Source organism: Acytostelium subglobosum (genome assembly GCF_000787575.1).
Source record: "Acytostelium subglobosum LB1 DNA, scaffold: scaffold11, whole genome shotgun sequence".
Lineage (NCBI taxonomy): Eukaryota > Evosea > Eumycetozoa > Acytosteliales > Acytosteliaceae > Acytostelium > Acytostelium subglobosum.
Genome location: NW_012236522.1, coordinates 394,054 through 410,214, shown reverse-complemented (window position 1 = coordinate 410,214; position 16,161 = coordinate 394,054). Strand labels below are relative to the sequence as shown.

Genomic DNA, 16,161 nt, shown 5'->3' with positions numbered 1-16,161 from the left:
TGTGAGTAACGATTATGAAGTTATAACACCTGAGAAACTTCAATTCAAACGACGAGCCAACAACCAACTATTTTCAAAAAGAGACTATTACCACAAGTCTACCTTTTTTGGATGTCAACTAACAGATAAATTCTTAAGAATATTTGTTGAAATAACAAAGAGATAAGATATGTTCATTTTATTTATATCAATTATCTATCTCAATACTACTATTTATAACTATTATAAGGTATATTTCCATGTTGAAATACTAATTAATCTTTAAACCAACGACAATCGGTTGGTCATCTGAAGGACAAGTATTACTAATTGAATATTTAAGAATTGTTGAGGACAACATCTTAAGTTCATTATTCACTCCTAAACACACCAATCAATGATCAAGATAATGGACCGATTAACAGCTGACTGACGATCAGGTACGTTGGATGAGTGGTTTCTCGCTTTGTGTGAATGTGATGACCACACAACTAATTTGAAACCAGACAACCTTACAAAAACTCACCTCGCATATGATCCACTTTGGTTTCAAAGACGAACCTTATGAGGGTATACAATGGTCTGTTCCCTATCATGTTTTCGGACCAACTCATTCCAGTGTTGGACCGTTCTCATCGCCCATTGATCATCTTGAGGATCATTGTTTGTTTAAATATATATCTACCTTATGTTTATAAATAACATGTAATAATAGTAATATAATCATATAACATATATAAATATAATTAATCATGTTTGATAATATTAATAATGAAGATAATGTTACGATTAATGGACATGGTTTACTACCACCAGATGGTTTACCAAATCATGATATATATGATAATATAGTAGATGCTTTGGAGCATCCTAAACCAGCTTGGATAGCAGTGATCAGTATTGCATCAATAATGATGGCCACTACAATGTTAATATCAATCCAACATATTTATAATCATCTTAGCAACTTCTCTCAACCAAACCATCAAAGATACGTAGTACGTATCCTATTCACCATACCAGTGATCACAATGGTAGCATACATCAGCGTAGTGTTCATTCGCCCCTCTGCTTGTCTAAATATTTTAAAGGACCTGTAAGTATATGTTTGATTGATTGATATATTTTCGAGACATTAACATTCCTTCCTCTGGATTATAGTTATGAATCTTATGTGCTGTATAACTTTTTCCTACTTTGTATGCAATATTGTCGAGGTGAACAGAACCTTGTCAATCATCTTATGTGTCAGCATCGTATCAAGATGCCATTTCCATTGATGTGTATAAATTTCCGGCCATCAAAGTATGTATATTCCGAATCAAGTATCAATCCAGGTACTAATACTTTAAACAAATTTAGACGATTTATCCAAGTCTGTCGTATTGGAATATTCCAATTCATATTGATCAAACCATTGTTATCAATCGTTGACTTGGTATTGGTTTATACTCATAGGAATAAGATTGCACATATTGATCTGATATTAAGATTGATAATATTGGCATCTGGATGTGTTGCCATGTATCTACTTACATTCTTCTATCTATTGGGACGACAAGAAATGAGTCCATACCGTCCACTACTCAAATTCCTTTCAATCAAGATTGTAATGTTTCTTGGCTTCTGGCAGAACTTGGTTATCCTCCTTCTCTTCAAGTTTGACATCATACCAACATTCCTTGGCGAGCATACAAATGCTAGACTTGCAGTATGTATTCCTATCAATTAGAGTATGATTAGTAGCTGACATTCATTACCAGAATGCGCTGTTAGTTATAGAGATGTGTGGAGTGTCTATACTGCACTTGTACTCGTTCCCCTATGACATGTATCAGATCAAGTCATTTAGTACTGCTCCATTGTTGTTGGGCAAGGACAATGATGTCATCATGCCAACCATTGCAACATCAGTTATGATATCATTGAAACAGGAAGACATGGTAGTGGAGGTTAAACTGGCCGTGATAGGTTCAAACGAAGTGATTGACGTAGTCGACAAGTCAACATCCACAATGTTTGATTCAATCTCCTCAACAGATATAGAAATGGTATGTTGATTCATACATATTAATGAATGATTGATAGATATACTAACATTGTTACACAACATCAACAGAGTCAGTTTAAATCACATCGACCAGATCTGGAAAGAAACGTACAACTTGATGAAGTAGTGTTGGACATCAGCGATGAAGTGTTCATGCAGCTGATAGAGACAGGAAGACATCAAGAACACTCTGAAAGTGAAGGACTACTATGTCACCACATCAAAGAGGATGATATAAGCAGACTGAAATGTATAAACAGATAAAGGAATGATAGATAGATAGTATACTCACTTAGTTGTTGCTTATTCCAAGTATTCAACGACAATGGTTATAACTATGGTCATATTGTAAAAGGATATTGATTGAACGAATGAATGAAGTTATAACCACATCCCCGCAATGGCAAGAGATAATGTCTTTCCAAGAAATCACTGTTGTTAGTGTAAGACACAGGAGTGGATGAATGTCAACAACTAAGAGATAAAGGTACTTGATTCTCGATCCTTTCAGATCACTAAACTAAAGTATATTCCTATTCTAATCATACTTATTAATATCATTCTCAAAAGATAAAGACAAAGTAATGTCAACTCAACAAGTCACTATTCGTAAAATGCCCGCGGCTACACTCTATGGTATTAGCCATGTTGGTCCTTATGAAGCCATTGCACCTGTCTTTGGAAAGTTGGCCAAGATCGCCGAAACTGAGAAGGTGTCCTACGACTCTGGAGTGTACATTGGATTGTACTATGACAATCCCGATACCAACCCACCCGCTCAACTCCGTTCAAAGGCATGCTTCATGCCACACAAGCCCGAGACCAAGTTGGTCGATCCTGCCATCTCCACCTACCAGTTCCACGAGGGCGAGTACGCCGTCTACTTGTACAAGGGCGCCTATGAAGGACTACCCAATGCCTGGAGATGGTTCTTTGAGACCTGGTTCCCAACATCTGGCCGCCAGTTCATCCTGAACGATCAGAATCCAACATTTGAGCTCTACCTCAATGAATGCGGTAAAGTTGCCAACGAGGAGTTGTTGACTGAGTTGATGCTCAGATTGAAGTAAAGTGTAAGAACCTCTTACTTTCCCAGAGTGTAGTCTACACTACAACTCTCATTGAGTTACATTCCATTCCATTTATTGCGCAGTGTTTGGATCGATAGAGGCAAAGAGTAACTTGTCATCCTTGAGTGATACTGTTGTGGGTATGTTTGGATTGACCGTGCGTGGAAGGGTCTCGCAGGCATGGTAGGCGGGTCCAATGGATACAAGTTCGGCCTGGAACTTGTTGGCAATGATCTTAGCAGACTTGTCACCTTGCAGTCCGGCCACCGCACGTCCTTTCAGACTTCCAAAGATTATAATGTTTCCATCGGCCACAGCCTCAGCTCCACTGTGTACATTGCCCATGATGATCAAGTCTGTGTTCTCAGCATACACCTGCTGTCCCGATCGCAATGAATGATTGATAACCATTGGTGGATTGGGTCTTGATGGGTGGAGAGCACTGGTGAATGGAGATGATGATTGTGATGGTTGTGATTGTGATGCCTCATGATGAACTGAAGCTTCTGCTGATGCCTGTGATGAGTAGTTTGATGTTGGAGACGAGGTAGCCGTTGGTGTTGCTGTCGCTGTGGTCGTGGTCGATTTGAGTGTGCCTGATGCCCTTCCACCTGATGATATTGTTGGCAATCTGTATCGATTCAGTACGTCCTGTAGTGCATCCGATGGTGATTGACCTGTCACACCAACTGGAACCAATCCATTCATTGAGCAAACATTAAGCAAGTCTTCAAACTGTGATCTTTCCATCTCCTTATTCTCTTTGGAAGGGTAACCTCTCGTGGTTAGCGAACTCACATTTGATTGATCATGATAATGATGTGCGAGACATGTGAACAAGACTACATACCACTGACATCAATGACAATAGGAACATTCTTGTAGAACTGAGGCGCAAGCTGTACTTTGGACACCACCTGATTGAGTAGCTCTTTGAATGGCACGTTGTTGGTGATTCTGTGATGTCCATAAGATGAGTGGAGAGGTGAGGTGGTGAGTTCATTACTCATCTTGTATCGATCATGACTACACACATACTTAAGTGTTGGTATCAGATATGATCGTGACTTGATCGCTCCATCTGTTGACTTGGCTGTACTAAACTGTCTAGTAGTTGGAAGATAATGTTGGATGATGTTACAGGATGATGATTGGTTTGATGGGATACCCTCCAATCTCTTTATACAATGTCGAAGCATGATTGATTGATTGATTGATTATGATGATGATGTTCAATTAAATGAATGATCCTCCTTCTTGGACCCTCTAAAGGACCTTGGCCCACACAATAAAACGATCGTTTTTGGGACCATGATCAATCACAAATGACACAACAATTCGATGGCGAGATAGAGATAATATATATATATAGTAATACACTATATCAACTCTTGTATTAATCATTGGTCGAAGTAGTATATCAGGGTTGAGTTGAGGAGGAAACGATCAATCATTCAAAGCCATAAGTTAGTTGGTAGTTGTAGCGGCTTGAGTGCTGTTGTTGTTGTAGGTAGTACCCCAGGAGGCCTTGTTGGTCTCAAAGTTGGGATCGGTGTGTTGATGCTGCTCGGTGAGGAACTCTCTCCAGTAGTCGGAGGCCTTGAGGAAATGCTCGAGGTTCATGCGAATGACGAAGCTGAGTATTCTCTTGACCTCGTAGTTACGCTTCGAGTCGAATCTAGCCAGCTCCACCTTGGTTGTGGCACTCATGCGCTCAAACTCCTGCTTGGCATCGGCACACTTCCTCTGTACGTCGTCCAGCTCCTTCTGTGCCTGGTCCTTCTTGGTGCCGCTGGCCTTGTTGACCTTGTCGCGGGCAGCCTCGACCTTTCTCTCGAGGTTCTGGAAGTTGAGCAGTGCGTCCAGTCTGTCGTTGAGCAGCTCCTTGACGGCGCTGAGCACACGGATGTAGTCGTTCAGACCCTCCTCAAAGTAGCAGGTGTCGTAGTTGGAGAGTGTCTCCATGCCGTTCTTGATGTTTGTCTCGACCTGTGTCATGCGCTGGATGCTGGTGGCAATGTCCTGTGACTGGGCAATCTCTCCCGACGAGAACGTCAATCCTGACGAGCACAGCTCGCCAATTGCGGCGGCCAGCTCCATTCTCTTCCTGATGACGTTGCCAACTGACTCGGCCAGACGCCTCAAGTTGGCGTCCAGCTGCACGATGTAGCTCTTCTTGTCATCGAACCATGGGTCGAGCTCGCGCACTGGCTGCACGCTGGCAAAGTTGCTGATGGACGTGGCGGCGTTTCCAAAGAACGATGTGATCTTTCCAAAGCCCTTGGACTCGGGCTGTGATGGTGAGAGAACAGTGCTCTGCTCCATATTGTCACCTGATGGGCGTGCAGACTTGGCCGTGTTGAACTGCTCGTCCTGAGCCTCCAAGAATATGGCCAGCTCACTTGAGTGTACAAGTGATTCACTCTCTGCAATCCTGTTCATAAACTTCTCCAACTCTCTTCTTCTAACCTCCAAGAACTCCTTATTATATTTGTCTGTTTGATTGAGTTAGTGGAATGAGTCAATTGGAATGATCCCCCTGAACAACTTACTGAGAACGGCCTTCTCTGGCAGTGGTGGGATGATGATTCCCCTCTTGGTCTCCTTGAGGACGTTCCTCAGCCAGAGGAAATCAGAGTATCTGCGTGTGACTGAGTTCTCCTTCTTGTAGTCGGGACGATCGGCCAGCACAGAGATGGTGTTCACCTTGTAAGTGACGTAGGCATTCATGCCATCTCCAATCTTCTCTGGGTCAGTGACGGTAATATCCATTTGATTCGGGTTCTTTGGTGGCTGCAATGAATGTCGCAGTGATGTTGATTGTCTGTTGTTATCAATTGACAATGACTATATTTGTTTGATTGATTGATTGAATGAGTGTGTCAGCTTATGCCTGAACTTAGTCGTAGTCATTCAAGATAGTTACACTGAATTGATTCAAGGAGTTGTGTGGAGTTGGGTGCGAGGATACTGTTGTTGTAGAGTACTCTGGTTGCACTTGTGGGTAGGCCGATGGTGCGGATACCTTCTGTTGAACAATCACTGGTGTGGTGTTGACTTGTTGATTTAAGAATGGATTGGAAGGGTCGCTATCCAATACCTCTGAGGTCTAAAGATATATCATTGATTGTAAATGTAAATGTGTTGGTATTCATGTCATTCAAACATCTCAATCAATCTAATTGACTTACGAATGTTGAGTTGCTATCCTCGTAAGATATCTGTGTGTTGAACAAGAGGTTGCTGTTGTAATTGGACATTATAAATATATAAATATATATATGTTGAGAGAGAGATAGAGAGAAGGGGAATTATGACAAAGAGAGAGAGAGAGATGGGAGATCGATGTGGTTGGCCCTTGCCTTGAATGGATGGATGGATGTGGAGGAATGAATGAATGCAAGGGTGAAGTTGGAGTTGAAATCTGTGCAAAAGAGACCAATTGGACTAGGTATGTTTGGTGTTTGCCTTATTGTTTTTTTGACCAGGCCCAGCACCACACACCCTGAGTGACAACATCAACGACCACATCTTCTTATGCCAATTACTTATTATATTTAAATTAATTTATATTTGGGTTCAGAAATAAATATCTTATTGTAAGTAATCGAGTCGAGTCGAGTCTAGGCAACTAAGTTATAACTAGTTAGTTAGTATATTGTATACAATTACAACATAAGGACTTCCAACTAAGACTTGAATTGAAACAGTTCTTCTCTACAACTACCTGAGCCTGAACCATTATTGGTGATAGTTCAGTTATTCAATCTCGTGATTGTAGTGGCAGTTGTGTAGACAACTACTATCTATTTGATTGTATCAATATTAGGTAGTTGGTGGAACTTGATTGTGCTTCACAATGCTGATGGGGTTGAAGGTGGTGGGTGATTCGTTCGACTCGTCAAAACAATAAAACGACACAACATTCATTTGAGATAGCTAGTCCAACATTAAACAAACAAATAAGTAATAATCAATTAATAATGGTATGTACTAGGATTGATTATATCATTAATATATATATGAATTATACTAACATAGACACTTTGACACTGTTATAGCCAAAGACAAAGAATAAGCTTGTTAGGAGGAAGGAGTATCAATATGATTTGATGAGAGAGAAGATGGCTGATGAGGATAGAAAGAAGAAGAGGGAGAAGTTACAGCAACAGAAGAAGAGAAAGCTTGAAGAGGAGGAGAAGAAGAACAAAATGGCAATGGACTTTGATGAGGTCGAGCTGGAAGGAAACACTCGTGGCAAAAAAAAGGTCAGACGTTCAAGCGACTAATGTTTGGATCACATGTCAATTCATTCATTCATTCATTTATCATTTATTCATTCATTTATCATTTATTCATTCAATCGTTCAATCACAATCCGATCATTCACAAGCATATAATAAACTTTGTATGCATGTTGTTAACTCCAAACATGTTTGGAACCATTCCATTTACAATTGATAGAATAGTTTGGCAATAATAGTAATAGACATAAATAAGGAAGATACAGGGTTAGGGATAATGGTATTGTATTGTATTGCGAAAAAAAAGGAGGAAGGAAGGAAGGAAGGAGGGAAAAGGTAGGAAGGATGGATGGATGGAAAAGGAGGGAGGAAGGTAGGATGGATGGAAGTAAGGAAGGATGGTGCCAGACCTGGTAAAGTACATATATGGAAGTGTAGGAAAGGATGGAAGGAAGGAGGCAGGGATATATATAGAGTCCTCCTGGTTTGTCTTCGTCGACGAATGTTGTGTGTTGTGTGAATGAGGTGTGTGAGGTGTAGCGCTTGAGGTCATCATCATTAGTGTGATTGATTGATTATATCGATCACGACTACTGATTGCTGGTGATGACCATCTGATTCACCTCTTGTGTAATATTGTTAGTGCTCTTTCTTTGTTGTTTGTTGCTGCTGCTGCTACTGCTGCCGCCGCTGCTGACGTTGGTGCTGCTTCCACTGCCACTGCTAACGGTACCTGCACTGGACTTGATGCCGGACTTGCCACTGTATAGATCGGAGCTGGGCTTGGAGTTCTCGACGGTCAGCATGTCGATGGGGAAGATTGCGCCGCCCCTGTTGACGTAGTTGAACCAGAGCTTGGGCTCCTTGCCTCGCAGGTGGATGTGATTCAGCTCGGAGAGTGTGACGTAAGCGGCGCCAATCGACTCAAAGTCTGGGATGGACTTGGGCAGCTGGTCGTCGTTGATTGGCTCTGCGTAGAGGATCAGACGCATCCTGGAGAACTTGGTGTGTGGCGAGTACTCCATGCGCAGCATGCCCTTGACCTCAATGTCGATGCCGGTCTCTTGTTTGGTCTCGCGGATAGCGGCCGTCTGGATGGACTCGCCCAACAGGACCTTGCCTCCTGGTAGCCACCAACCCATCTTGCCAATCTCGTTCACCAACAAGAACTTGCCGTCCTTCTTTCTACGCACAACCACCAAACAGAATGGATATACAAAGCTTTGCTTATCCTCCACCAACTCATTAGTCAGTGATCCATCAGGTCCATGCTCTCTATACAGATGCGATCCCATCTTATGAGGGTTCTGCTTGCAGATTGGGCATTTGGGCATTTTCTTTAAAGATTGATTGATTGATTGAGCGAATGTTAGGACTTGATTGATGGCGAGTGGCAGGCTGGAAGTATTGTGACTTACATGTGTCAATGAGTCAGCATCCTCGGATGGATGGAACAGGAATATATGGTCGCGCATGTCTTGTCTATTTAGGTGTGTGGCTAGACCACCATGTCTACAGAGTGAACATGAGTATCTACCATTCCTCATCATTGATCTTCTCATCACGGCAACAATACCAAGTACATCTTGCATACTTTTGGAGCGAAGATATATATATATATATGTTAGATTGTGATCCAGACAAGATCATGGAAAATAATAAAATAGTAATATAACTTACTTTTCTGAGACCATTGATGCGCCGGACTGCATCAACTTGGATGCCTCGATGGAGAAGCGTGAGTTGTCTTTGTAGCGTGTGCCCTCCATGTAGACGACGATGAATGCAGCAGAGTGTTTGGTGTCTCTAATCTCGCTCAGACACATCTGGACATCCTCCAACACGGTGTTGGCCGAGCAGTGGATGAGCAGCATGACAACGGGACGGTCATCACGCTTCCTGCCCAACTGCTGTGAGAGCTCGGCCAGAGTCTTGGCCGTCTCAACAGTGTGCTGTCCATCATTGAGGAACATATTGAACATATTATAGTCTGTGTCGTCAAACATTGGTTGCAATTTTTTTAGCTGCATCTCTATGGCGTCACTATCCTCATTGCCACCGCTCAAATATGTTGTGGACAACGTCTCGCTTTGAATTATAATAGTGCTCTTGGAGAAGCCCAAGTCACCTCCGCAAAGTGACAATACCATTGTTTGTATATTTGTTTGATTGACTGTGATGTGATGGGATGGGATGTTGATATTGATTGATTGATTGTTGTATGGGTGATGGATGGATGATTGATGGATTATTTACAAACAATTAAACAGCTATAAGATGTGTAGATATATATATATAGAATGGGCTGAGTGTGTAGAATGATTATTAAGTGATAAACAAGAAGTAGTTACTATTGTTTAATGTTGACAATAAGTGATGGATCGATAGATGGATGGATGGATGGACGGATGGGCAGTTGATTGTTCATCCACGTGTATGTCTGTGCGTGTGTCCTCTCTGTTGTTGAGGCGGTGACGAGAAATAGAGACGCGTGCGTTCCTTTGGCCAAGTGGACGATGGTGCCCTAGACAAGGACACCTCAGATGAAAGGTTTGAGTTGAGTGGGAGAGACACATGCGTGACCTGACTCTCTTTCTGTTTCAACACCGATGGAACCCGTCTGAGTGTGTGGCTAACATCCTTCACCAGCTTGCCTACCTGTATCAGGTACATGGCTAATACTTGAAGTGATAACAAACATAGGTCCTTGGTGTGTGTGGTGTGATCGTGCCATCCTAATCTTAGAACTGAGTTTGGAAAGTTGCCAAACAAAACACAGCAATTGCGACCAAGATCGTATGGGAGTGAGGTGTGAATCTGATGCAAAGCACACATTTTTACGGGATGTTTCGACCAATTCGTTACAAAAATAGGTGATGGTGCAAAGTGATGGTTCCAGGGCCAAGGGGTTGGCGTCCACGAGTCAACTGGGGGGTGGTCATTGCTCAAGTGTCTCCCGCTGAGCCAACAGAGTCACCCACACTTGTACGGCAACAACAACAACAAGTTGTTTATGTGTTTCTCGATCAGATCACACACTGAGCTGACTTTGTTTGTCTGGACAACTACTCGCGTAGTCCAGTCCAACCGCTAAAGTAGGGTCCAACGCGAACTTTGGTCATTGGATCACCCGGGTCATGACCTACTTTGGACTGCGATGGAGATGGCTGATGGATCTGGTCTCCCCCACCCAGGGAAGGGCGATTCGATTCGAGACTCGATTGGGTACATTAATTACAACCTCGATGTCATAAGATGTGCATGAGTAGTGCTCGAGCATTAATGAGCTGCGTCAGTGATGTAATGTTATACTACTACTGCTACGACTGCTACAGTTGCATCTTCTGTTGTTCCTTAAGATGATAGAGATGGTCCAGCTCTTTGAGCTCCTTCTTGAGATTCTGTGTTGCATTGTGCAGTTGGTTCTCGATCATGTCAATCGCATCCTTGTGTCCTTTGATTGTTGCCATCTTCTCTTCGATCATCTTGTCATAATCCATCTTGATGTCATTATTGTTGCCGTTATTTTGATGTTGTGGAGGATTGATCTTGATGTTGTTCTTGTTTGTTGTTGTTGTTGTTGTTGAAGATGTTGATGATTGAGTGCTTGTGATTGGCATCATCAACATGGTGATTGTATCTTGGGTATCATCGATGTTACTCTTTGCTTTGCCATTTGTTGTTGTTGTTGTATTTGATGTTGTTGCAGCATTTGATGTCTTATTACTACTCTTTGCCTTTGGCTTCTTGGTGACGATACTGTCTATCTTTGACTTTTCCATTTGTGACTGCTTGTCCTGTCTCTCCTTCCTCATGTTCTGAAAGTGCTTATCAGAGTCGAACTCATCTTCAACCTCTTCCTCAAACAGTGAGCTCTTTGTTGTTGTTGATGTTGTCGTTGTTGTTGTCAATGCATCACTCATTGTTTGAGCTGTATTATTACTACTATTGTTGTTGTTGTTATGTATACCAAGTGATGACTGAGGCAACTGTATTGTTACACCTGTCGAGGGTGTATTGAGAGGCTTGCTGGATGACTTTCTGGACATGAATGACCTGATGTCTGCAGTACCAGCTTGTTTCTGAGCCATCTTGTCCAACTCTTGCTTCAGTTTCTTCTTCTCCAATTGTACCTTTCTGATGAACTTGTTGAACTGTCTTGGGTCACCTCCTGCACCTCCATCATCATCATTATCTCCTCCTCCTCCAGTGCCAGCACCATCACAACCTGCAAAAGGATCATAATCATCTACATCGAATGGGTCCACTACTTTGTTACTATTACTATCATCCTGGCTACTCTTCCTTTTAGACATCTCTCTATCTTATTCTGTCATTGATGAATGTATGCCTTATTGAAGTCGACTTCATTAAGATGTTCATGTGACCCCTAGACAGTCCATCAAATTCAATGTTTGGCACCAGTCTTCTCCTGGAAATGAGAAATTAAGATTGAGGGGAATTGTTCAAGCAAGATTGAGTTGGAAACTTAAAAGGTTTATTATTTACATTGTATATACAATGAATGAATCACATATCTTCCCGACCAAACCTACATCGCCCAATCAAGAGTTGCTGTCGATGAATGGTAGTAGGAGAGGCTGGCTGGTCAAGGAGGAGTATGTTGGTCAATCGTCCTCTATGTAGTCAATATGGTCACCCTCTTCATATTGAAGTTTAAAGTCTACCTTGTCGCTCTCTAGTACATAGAACAAAGAGCGAATGCAATCGGTTTGTTGTGCTATTTTGGTAATTGATTATGGGTTAGTATGAGAACAGACTGCAATGATTCCAATCATTAACATCATCAATGCAGACATACCATAATGATGGATCCTCTTCTCGGACATCAATGATTGTGGAGTGGCATATCTATTGATATCATTCCTTCCAAGCTTGATCAATCAATTAAAGTTAGTACGATGGACGGATGTTTGATCAGTAGATCGTGGACTACATACTTTTTGTCGAAGGAACAATCCAGTGATGGCTCTGATTGTCTTGGGCTTGGATCTCATCACTATTGGTGTCTTGGAGAGGTCCTCAAAGTTGTTTAGTTTGATACCATACTGTTTCTCAAACTTTAGTGTCTCCATTCTATGATTGTAGCCAACTTTTCCAATGGACTTGGACTCCAAGATATCAATCAATTGTTGTGGCACCTTCTTCAACTCATTGAGGTTATACACAACACAATGATCATGGTTGCATACTGTAACGACGTAGAAGTTTGGTTCATCACTGTTCACCTCCTTGTGATGCCACTCATATGTAATACCCTAAGTTGATTGATGGTTAGTGATATGTGAATGTGATCACTCGATGATCATCCACACTTACGAGTTGTATGTTGTTGGCAAAGTTGATGTCAGCTGGTCTCAGTCCATAAAGTAAGAGTTCATTGGTCTTCTTTGCCTGTTCCTCATTTGATATCACAGTGATACTTCTTGGGATAGGGTATTCTGGGAACTGGATTATCATAAGTTAGTGTTAGATTGAATGATTGGATGAATGAGGGAGAGTAGGAGTACAACTTACAGAGTCGATTTGTACAGAGTTGATAGAGTAGAGAGGGTCCAATGACTTCTTGATCAAGGTGGATTTGATACGGTTGCTGGTGGGAGTGTACTCGTTCCAGTAGGTCATGAACTCTTGTGCTTGGTATGCTCTTACGGCAGTGGAGAAGTTGACATAGATAATGTTTGGATGCGAAGGTCTGTCCAGATCACATGCAGGATACCAGGTGAATGGACGTGCAAGCGAGCAGCATTAAACAAGGAAACAAAAATTGATTGATTGATTGTTGCAGGCACATGCAAAAAAGGTTAGTGTCTATGTACATCATAGTTCCTTTCATCCATAATCCATTATACATACTCTGTGATCTTGACCAATATCTTTGATCCATTGATTATTTCCTTGGGTAGGATACCCTCAATCAACTCTACCAAGTACTTTGATTGATTGATTGATGGATTAGTATGATTAATCAATTGAATGGTGAGTGGCCAACAAACTCATCAATACCAACACATGGTCCACTGAATCAGGAATTTATGTCGAATGATTGATTGATTGATGGATGGTAGTTACATTGGAGCGATGAGTTTCAAACTTGACACAGTTCTGAGCCTCCTCTCCTTTCTTGTGGGGAAGTGTGAATGGACGATGACTTCCGTTATGGAGTTGATGGAGTGGAGGTACGATTTGGCTCTCCTCATGTCTTAAATGAAGAGGTGTCGTTATAGCAGTTGTTGTCATCACTTTGCCAGTGTGATTGTTGTTGTTGTTTGTGGCGATCGGTGCTCTCCATTGTTTGAACAAAGAGAAGTCGGCGTCGTCATCAGCACGCTTGGGCGTCACGATTGATGATCTGACCGATCCCATCAAATTGCTGATCGAGGAGTAATAGTGAGGTCTGTGCATTGTGCCATGGTCGCATGATGAAGAATGTAGTTGATTTCCAATGAGACCAGGTGTGAATGGTGATGTGTACAATGATGCACCTTTGAGTTGACCATAAATATTATTATTGTTTGACGATAATGATGAAGTTATTGGATGATTTTGTTGTTGATGAGTTTGTTGGCCTACTGATAGTATACCCTGTTGATAGGGGACTATTAATGACTTGTTAAAGGGTGCTTGCTGCACCCTTTGTAAGAGCATCTTGGTTAAACTGAGCTTCAATTTCATCAAATAGCTCATTGGATAATTATTTTCCTTCTTGTTCTTTGATTGATTGATTGATTAATTATTTTTTGTAATTGGAAGCATTCCAATTATTTAAATAATATTAATAATAGTTTGATTGATTGTTTGATAAATTATCTGTTGTTAAGTTGAGGATATTGTTTGATTTGTCGTCTGAAGATCATATTTATGTTAATATACATCTTGTGATGATAGGTATTTTTGGAAGTAGAGATTGTATCAATTGTATCCTCTCCTTATATTGAATCAACTTGGATAGCTTACCAAAAAAAAAGAATTAAATTAATATTCACAACAAAGGATGATATTTGGATCAAACCCTTTACGTCGATACTAAATGGTCTGTTGTCGTGTGTTGGAGGTGAGCGATGTTCAAAGACTCTTGCTTGCACATTAGGGACATTGATTGTGATAGGAGGAGGATGATTGTGATGGAAGGAAGGGATTGTGTTTGTTTGTTTGGTTTGTGTGTGCTTGGTTAGGACGCAAGTGAGAGAGTGATGTGAAAGTAAAGGAATCTCTCTTCTTCACAGTGAGGTCGATGGATGGATTGGACGTCACATTATCCAGCGGGTCGTTTTCAGCACCTAGGATTGGTGGGGCCATCGGTCCATGCTTGTCAAATTTCAACGATCATGATGTTGGGGCCAAATCAAAGGGAATCCAAGTGTGGCAAATAAATTAATATTTCTATTTCGGGAATGTAGTGTGGAGGCCTTGAAAGGAAAGTTGGCCGTTTCAGGCAATCGACAGCAATGCCTATTACACGCATTTGTAAATGGTGGGTCTCTATTAGAACGTGACTGGTTGGATGTGGATAGTACATGTATACATACCTTAGATACACACCCACTCACGCTGATCCATCCTTGTTCACACTCTATGTTGCCTATGCCCAAGGTTGATTGAAACTTCTATTGTCGGTCTATTCTTGGGTTTGCCTCTAGCGTGCACTTGGTACCTTTTTAATCACAATAATCGGGTTGCTCTCTCCTATTATGTACGAGTTCTATCTAAATATTATAATTCAATAAATAATATTATTGCCATGTTTGTATTGGGTGTTACGATGGTCATGTAACTATCTAAGTCCTCTGCTTCTTTCGTGATGCTGCCGTGTCCCGAGTGTCGAGACCATCTGGCTCGGGGATTCCACCCTCATCCTGATCCCTCTTTAGTGGCGTTTTCTTTAGCTTTACTGCCGAGAGATTAATGCCTCCAGGCATTAATTGTACACCTCCAAATGGTCGGTCTTTCGATGGTGTAACTGGTGGTGTCGGCTTTGTAACCTCATTCATTGGCTCATCACTGTTACAAGCTGAAGTAGTGGTAGTTGTTGTTGTTGTTGCTTGTGTTTCATCTGTCTCTGTTTCGGAATAAGTTATGACCTCTTTGACCGCATGATGTTCCGATCGTTTCTGTTGTGGTCTTCTTCTTTCCTTATTAAACACTGGTCTTTGTAAGGTCAACTATATCTCAATGTCAGGATGGATTCATTCAAAGATCGATCGAGTACTAGACATACATGAACCAGCTTTGAACTTAATCCGCCACTACTTGACAGTGAGATGTCTATATCCCTTTGATTATTATCTTTATCGTACTCATTCACGTCCACTTCCTTTTCCTCATTATCGTCGTTATTGCCATTGTCATTGTCATCGTCATCTTCATCATCTCTCTTCCTCTTCTTATCAAGAAGTGATTGAGAGACTATATTGACACTCTTATCCTTTGTTCTTTCTTCTTCCACTTCAACAACATCAAGTTCGCTATCATTGATCATTCTATGTTATAAGTATATAATTGTATTACAATGTTGTAATGTATGTATGACTATGACGAAACACTTTATGATCCTTCACTCATTCAATCAATCTTTGCATCACCCACACCCACCTTTGATTGATTGATGGCTTTACCAAATTGGGATTAAATTAAATTAATTAATTATATCATTCGTTTATGATTGTTTCTCTTTGGGTGCATTGATGTGCAATGAAGATGATGATGCTTGTAGTATTGGCGATCCTGAAGTCTTTACAATGGGACCAGCTGGTGTAATGAAGAATTTAACTAGTCCTCTAAATATAAGGAAGGTCCA

General features: G+C 41.3%; 9 protein-coding genes across 9 annotated transcripts; 3 read left to right on the top strand and 6 right to left on the bottom strand.

The window, feature by feature from the left end:
• Window positions 1-1,180: 1,180 nt before the first annotated feature.
• SAMD00019534_060360 (hypothetical protein) lies at window positions 1,181-2,290 on the top strand (the record flags this gene model as incomplete). The annotated part of the gene is made up of 4 exons (XM_012898634.1): window positions 1,181-1,284; window positions 1,342-1,690; window positions 1,743-2,030; window positions 2,099-2,290. Coding segments are annotated over 4 exons (933 nt in total), but the record flags the coding sequence as incomplete, so codon positions are not given.
• A 323-nt stretch (window positions 2,291-2,613) lies between these two features.
• On the top strand, window positions 2,614-3,096 carry SAMD00019534_060350 (hypothetical protein; the record flags this gene model as incomplete). Its single annotated transcript, XM_012898633.1, has 1 exon — window positions 2,614-3,096. A coding segment is annotated over one exon (483 nt), but the record flags the coding sequence as incomplete, so codon positions are not given.
• Window positions 3,097-3,171: 75 nt separating this feature from the next.
• Window positions 3,172-3,807, bottom strand: SAMD00019534_060340 (hypothetical protein; the record flags this gene model as incomplete). Its single annotated transcript, XM_012898632.1, has 1 exon — window positions 3,172-3,807. One exon carries the CDS (start codon window positions 3,805-3,807, stop codon window positions 3,172-3,174), a length of 636 nt encoding a protein of 211 aa, XP_012754086.1.
• A 134-nt stretch (window positions 3,808-3,941) lies between these two features.
• On the bottom strand, window positions 3,942-4,298 carry SAMD00019534_060330 (hypothetical protein; the record flags this gene model as incomplete). The annotated part of the gene is made up of 2 exons (XM_012898631.1): window positions 3,942-4,056; window positions 4,138-4,298. The coding sequence occupies 2 exons, from the start codon at window positions 4,296-4,298 to the stop codon at window positions 3,942-3,944; spliced, it is 276 nt and encodes a 91-aa protein (XP_012754085.1).
• A 268-nt stretch (window positions 4,299-4,566) lies between these two features.
• SAMD00019534_060320 (hypothetical protein) lies at window positions 4,567-6,359 on the bottom strand (the record flags this gene model as incomplete). The annotated part of the gene is made up of 4 exons (XM_012898630.1): window positions 4,567-5,594; window positions 5,652-5,946; window positions 6,026-6,208; window positions 6,291-6,359. The coding sequence occupies 4 exons, from the start codon at window positions 6,357-6,359 to the stop codon at window positions 4,567-4,569; spliced, it is 1,575 nt and encodes a 524-aa protein (XP_012754084.1).
• Window positions 6,360-7,230: 871 nt separating this feature from the next.
• On the top strand, window positions 7,231-7,542 carry SAMD00019534_060310 (hypothetical protein; the record flags this gene model as incomplete). Its single annotated transcript, XM_012898629.1, has 1 exon — window positions 7,231-7,542. A coding segment is annotated over one exon (312 nt), but the record flags the coding sequence as incomplete, so codon positions are not given.
• A 391-nt stretch (window positions 7,543-7,933) lies between these two features.
• On the bottom strand, window positions 7,934-9,349 carry SAMD00019534_060300 (hypothetical protein; the record flags this gene model as incomplete). Its single annotated transcript, XM_012898628.1, has 3 exons — window positions 7,934-8,680; window positions 8,762-8,936; window positions 9,024-9,349. 3 exons carry the CDS (start codon window positions 9,347-9,349, stop codon window positions 7,934-7,936), a joined length of 1,248 nt encoding a protein of 415 aa, XP_012754082.1.
• A 1,323-nt stretch (window positions 9,350-10,672) lies between these two features.
• On the bottom strand, window positions 10,673-11,659 carry SAMD00019534_060290 (hypothetical protein; the record flags this gene model as incomplete). The annotated part of the gene is made up of 1 exon (XM_012898627.1): window positions 10,673-11,659. The coding sequence occupies one exon, from the start codon at window positions 11,657-11,659 to the stop codon at window positions 10,673-10,675; it is 987 nt and encodes a 328-aa protein (XP_012754081.1).
• Window positions 11,660-11,971: 312 nt separating this feature from the next.
• SAMD00019534_060280 (hypothetical protein) lies at window positions 11,972-13,730 on the bottom strand (the record flags this gene model as incomplete). Its single annotated transcript, XM_012898626.1, has 7 exons — window positions 11,972-12,084; window positions 12,166-12,238; window positions 12,305-12,622; window positions 12,684-12,812; window positions 12,882-13,059; window positions 13,221-13,297; window positions 13,437-13,730. The coding sequence occupies 7 exons, from the start codon at window positions 13,728-13,730 to the stop codon at window positions 11,972-11,974; spliced, it is 1,182 nt and encodes a 393-aa protein (XP_012754080.1).
• Window positions 13,731-16,161: the final 2,431 nt, after the last annotated feature.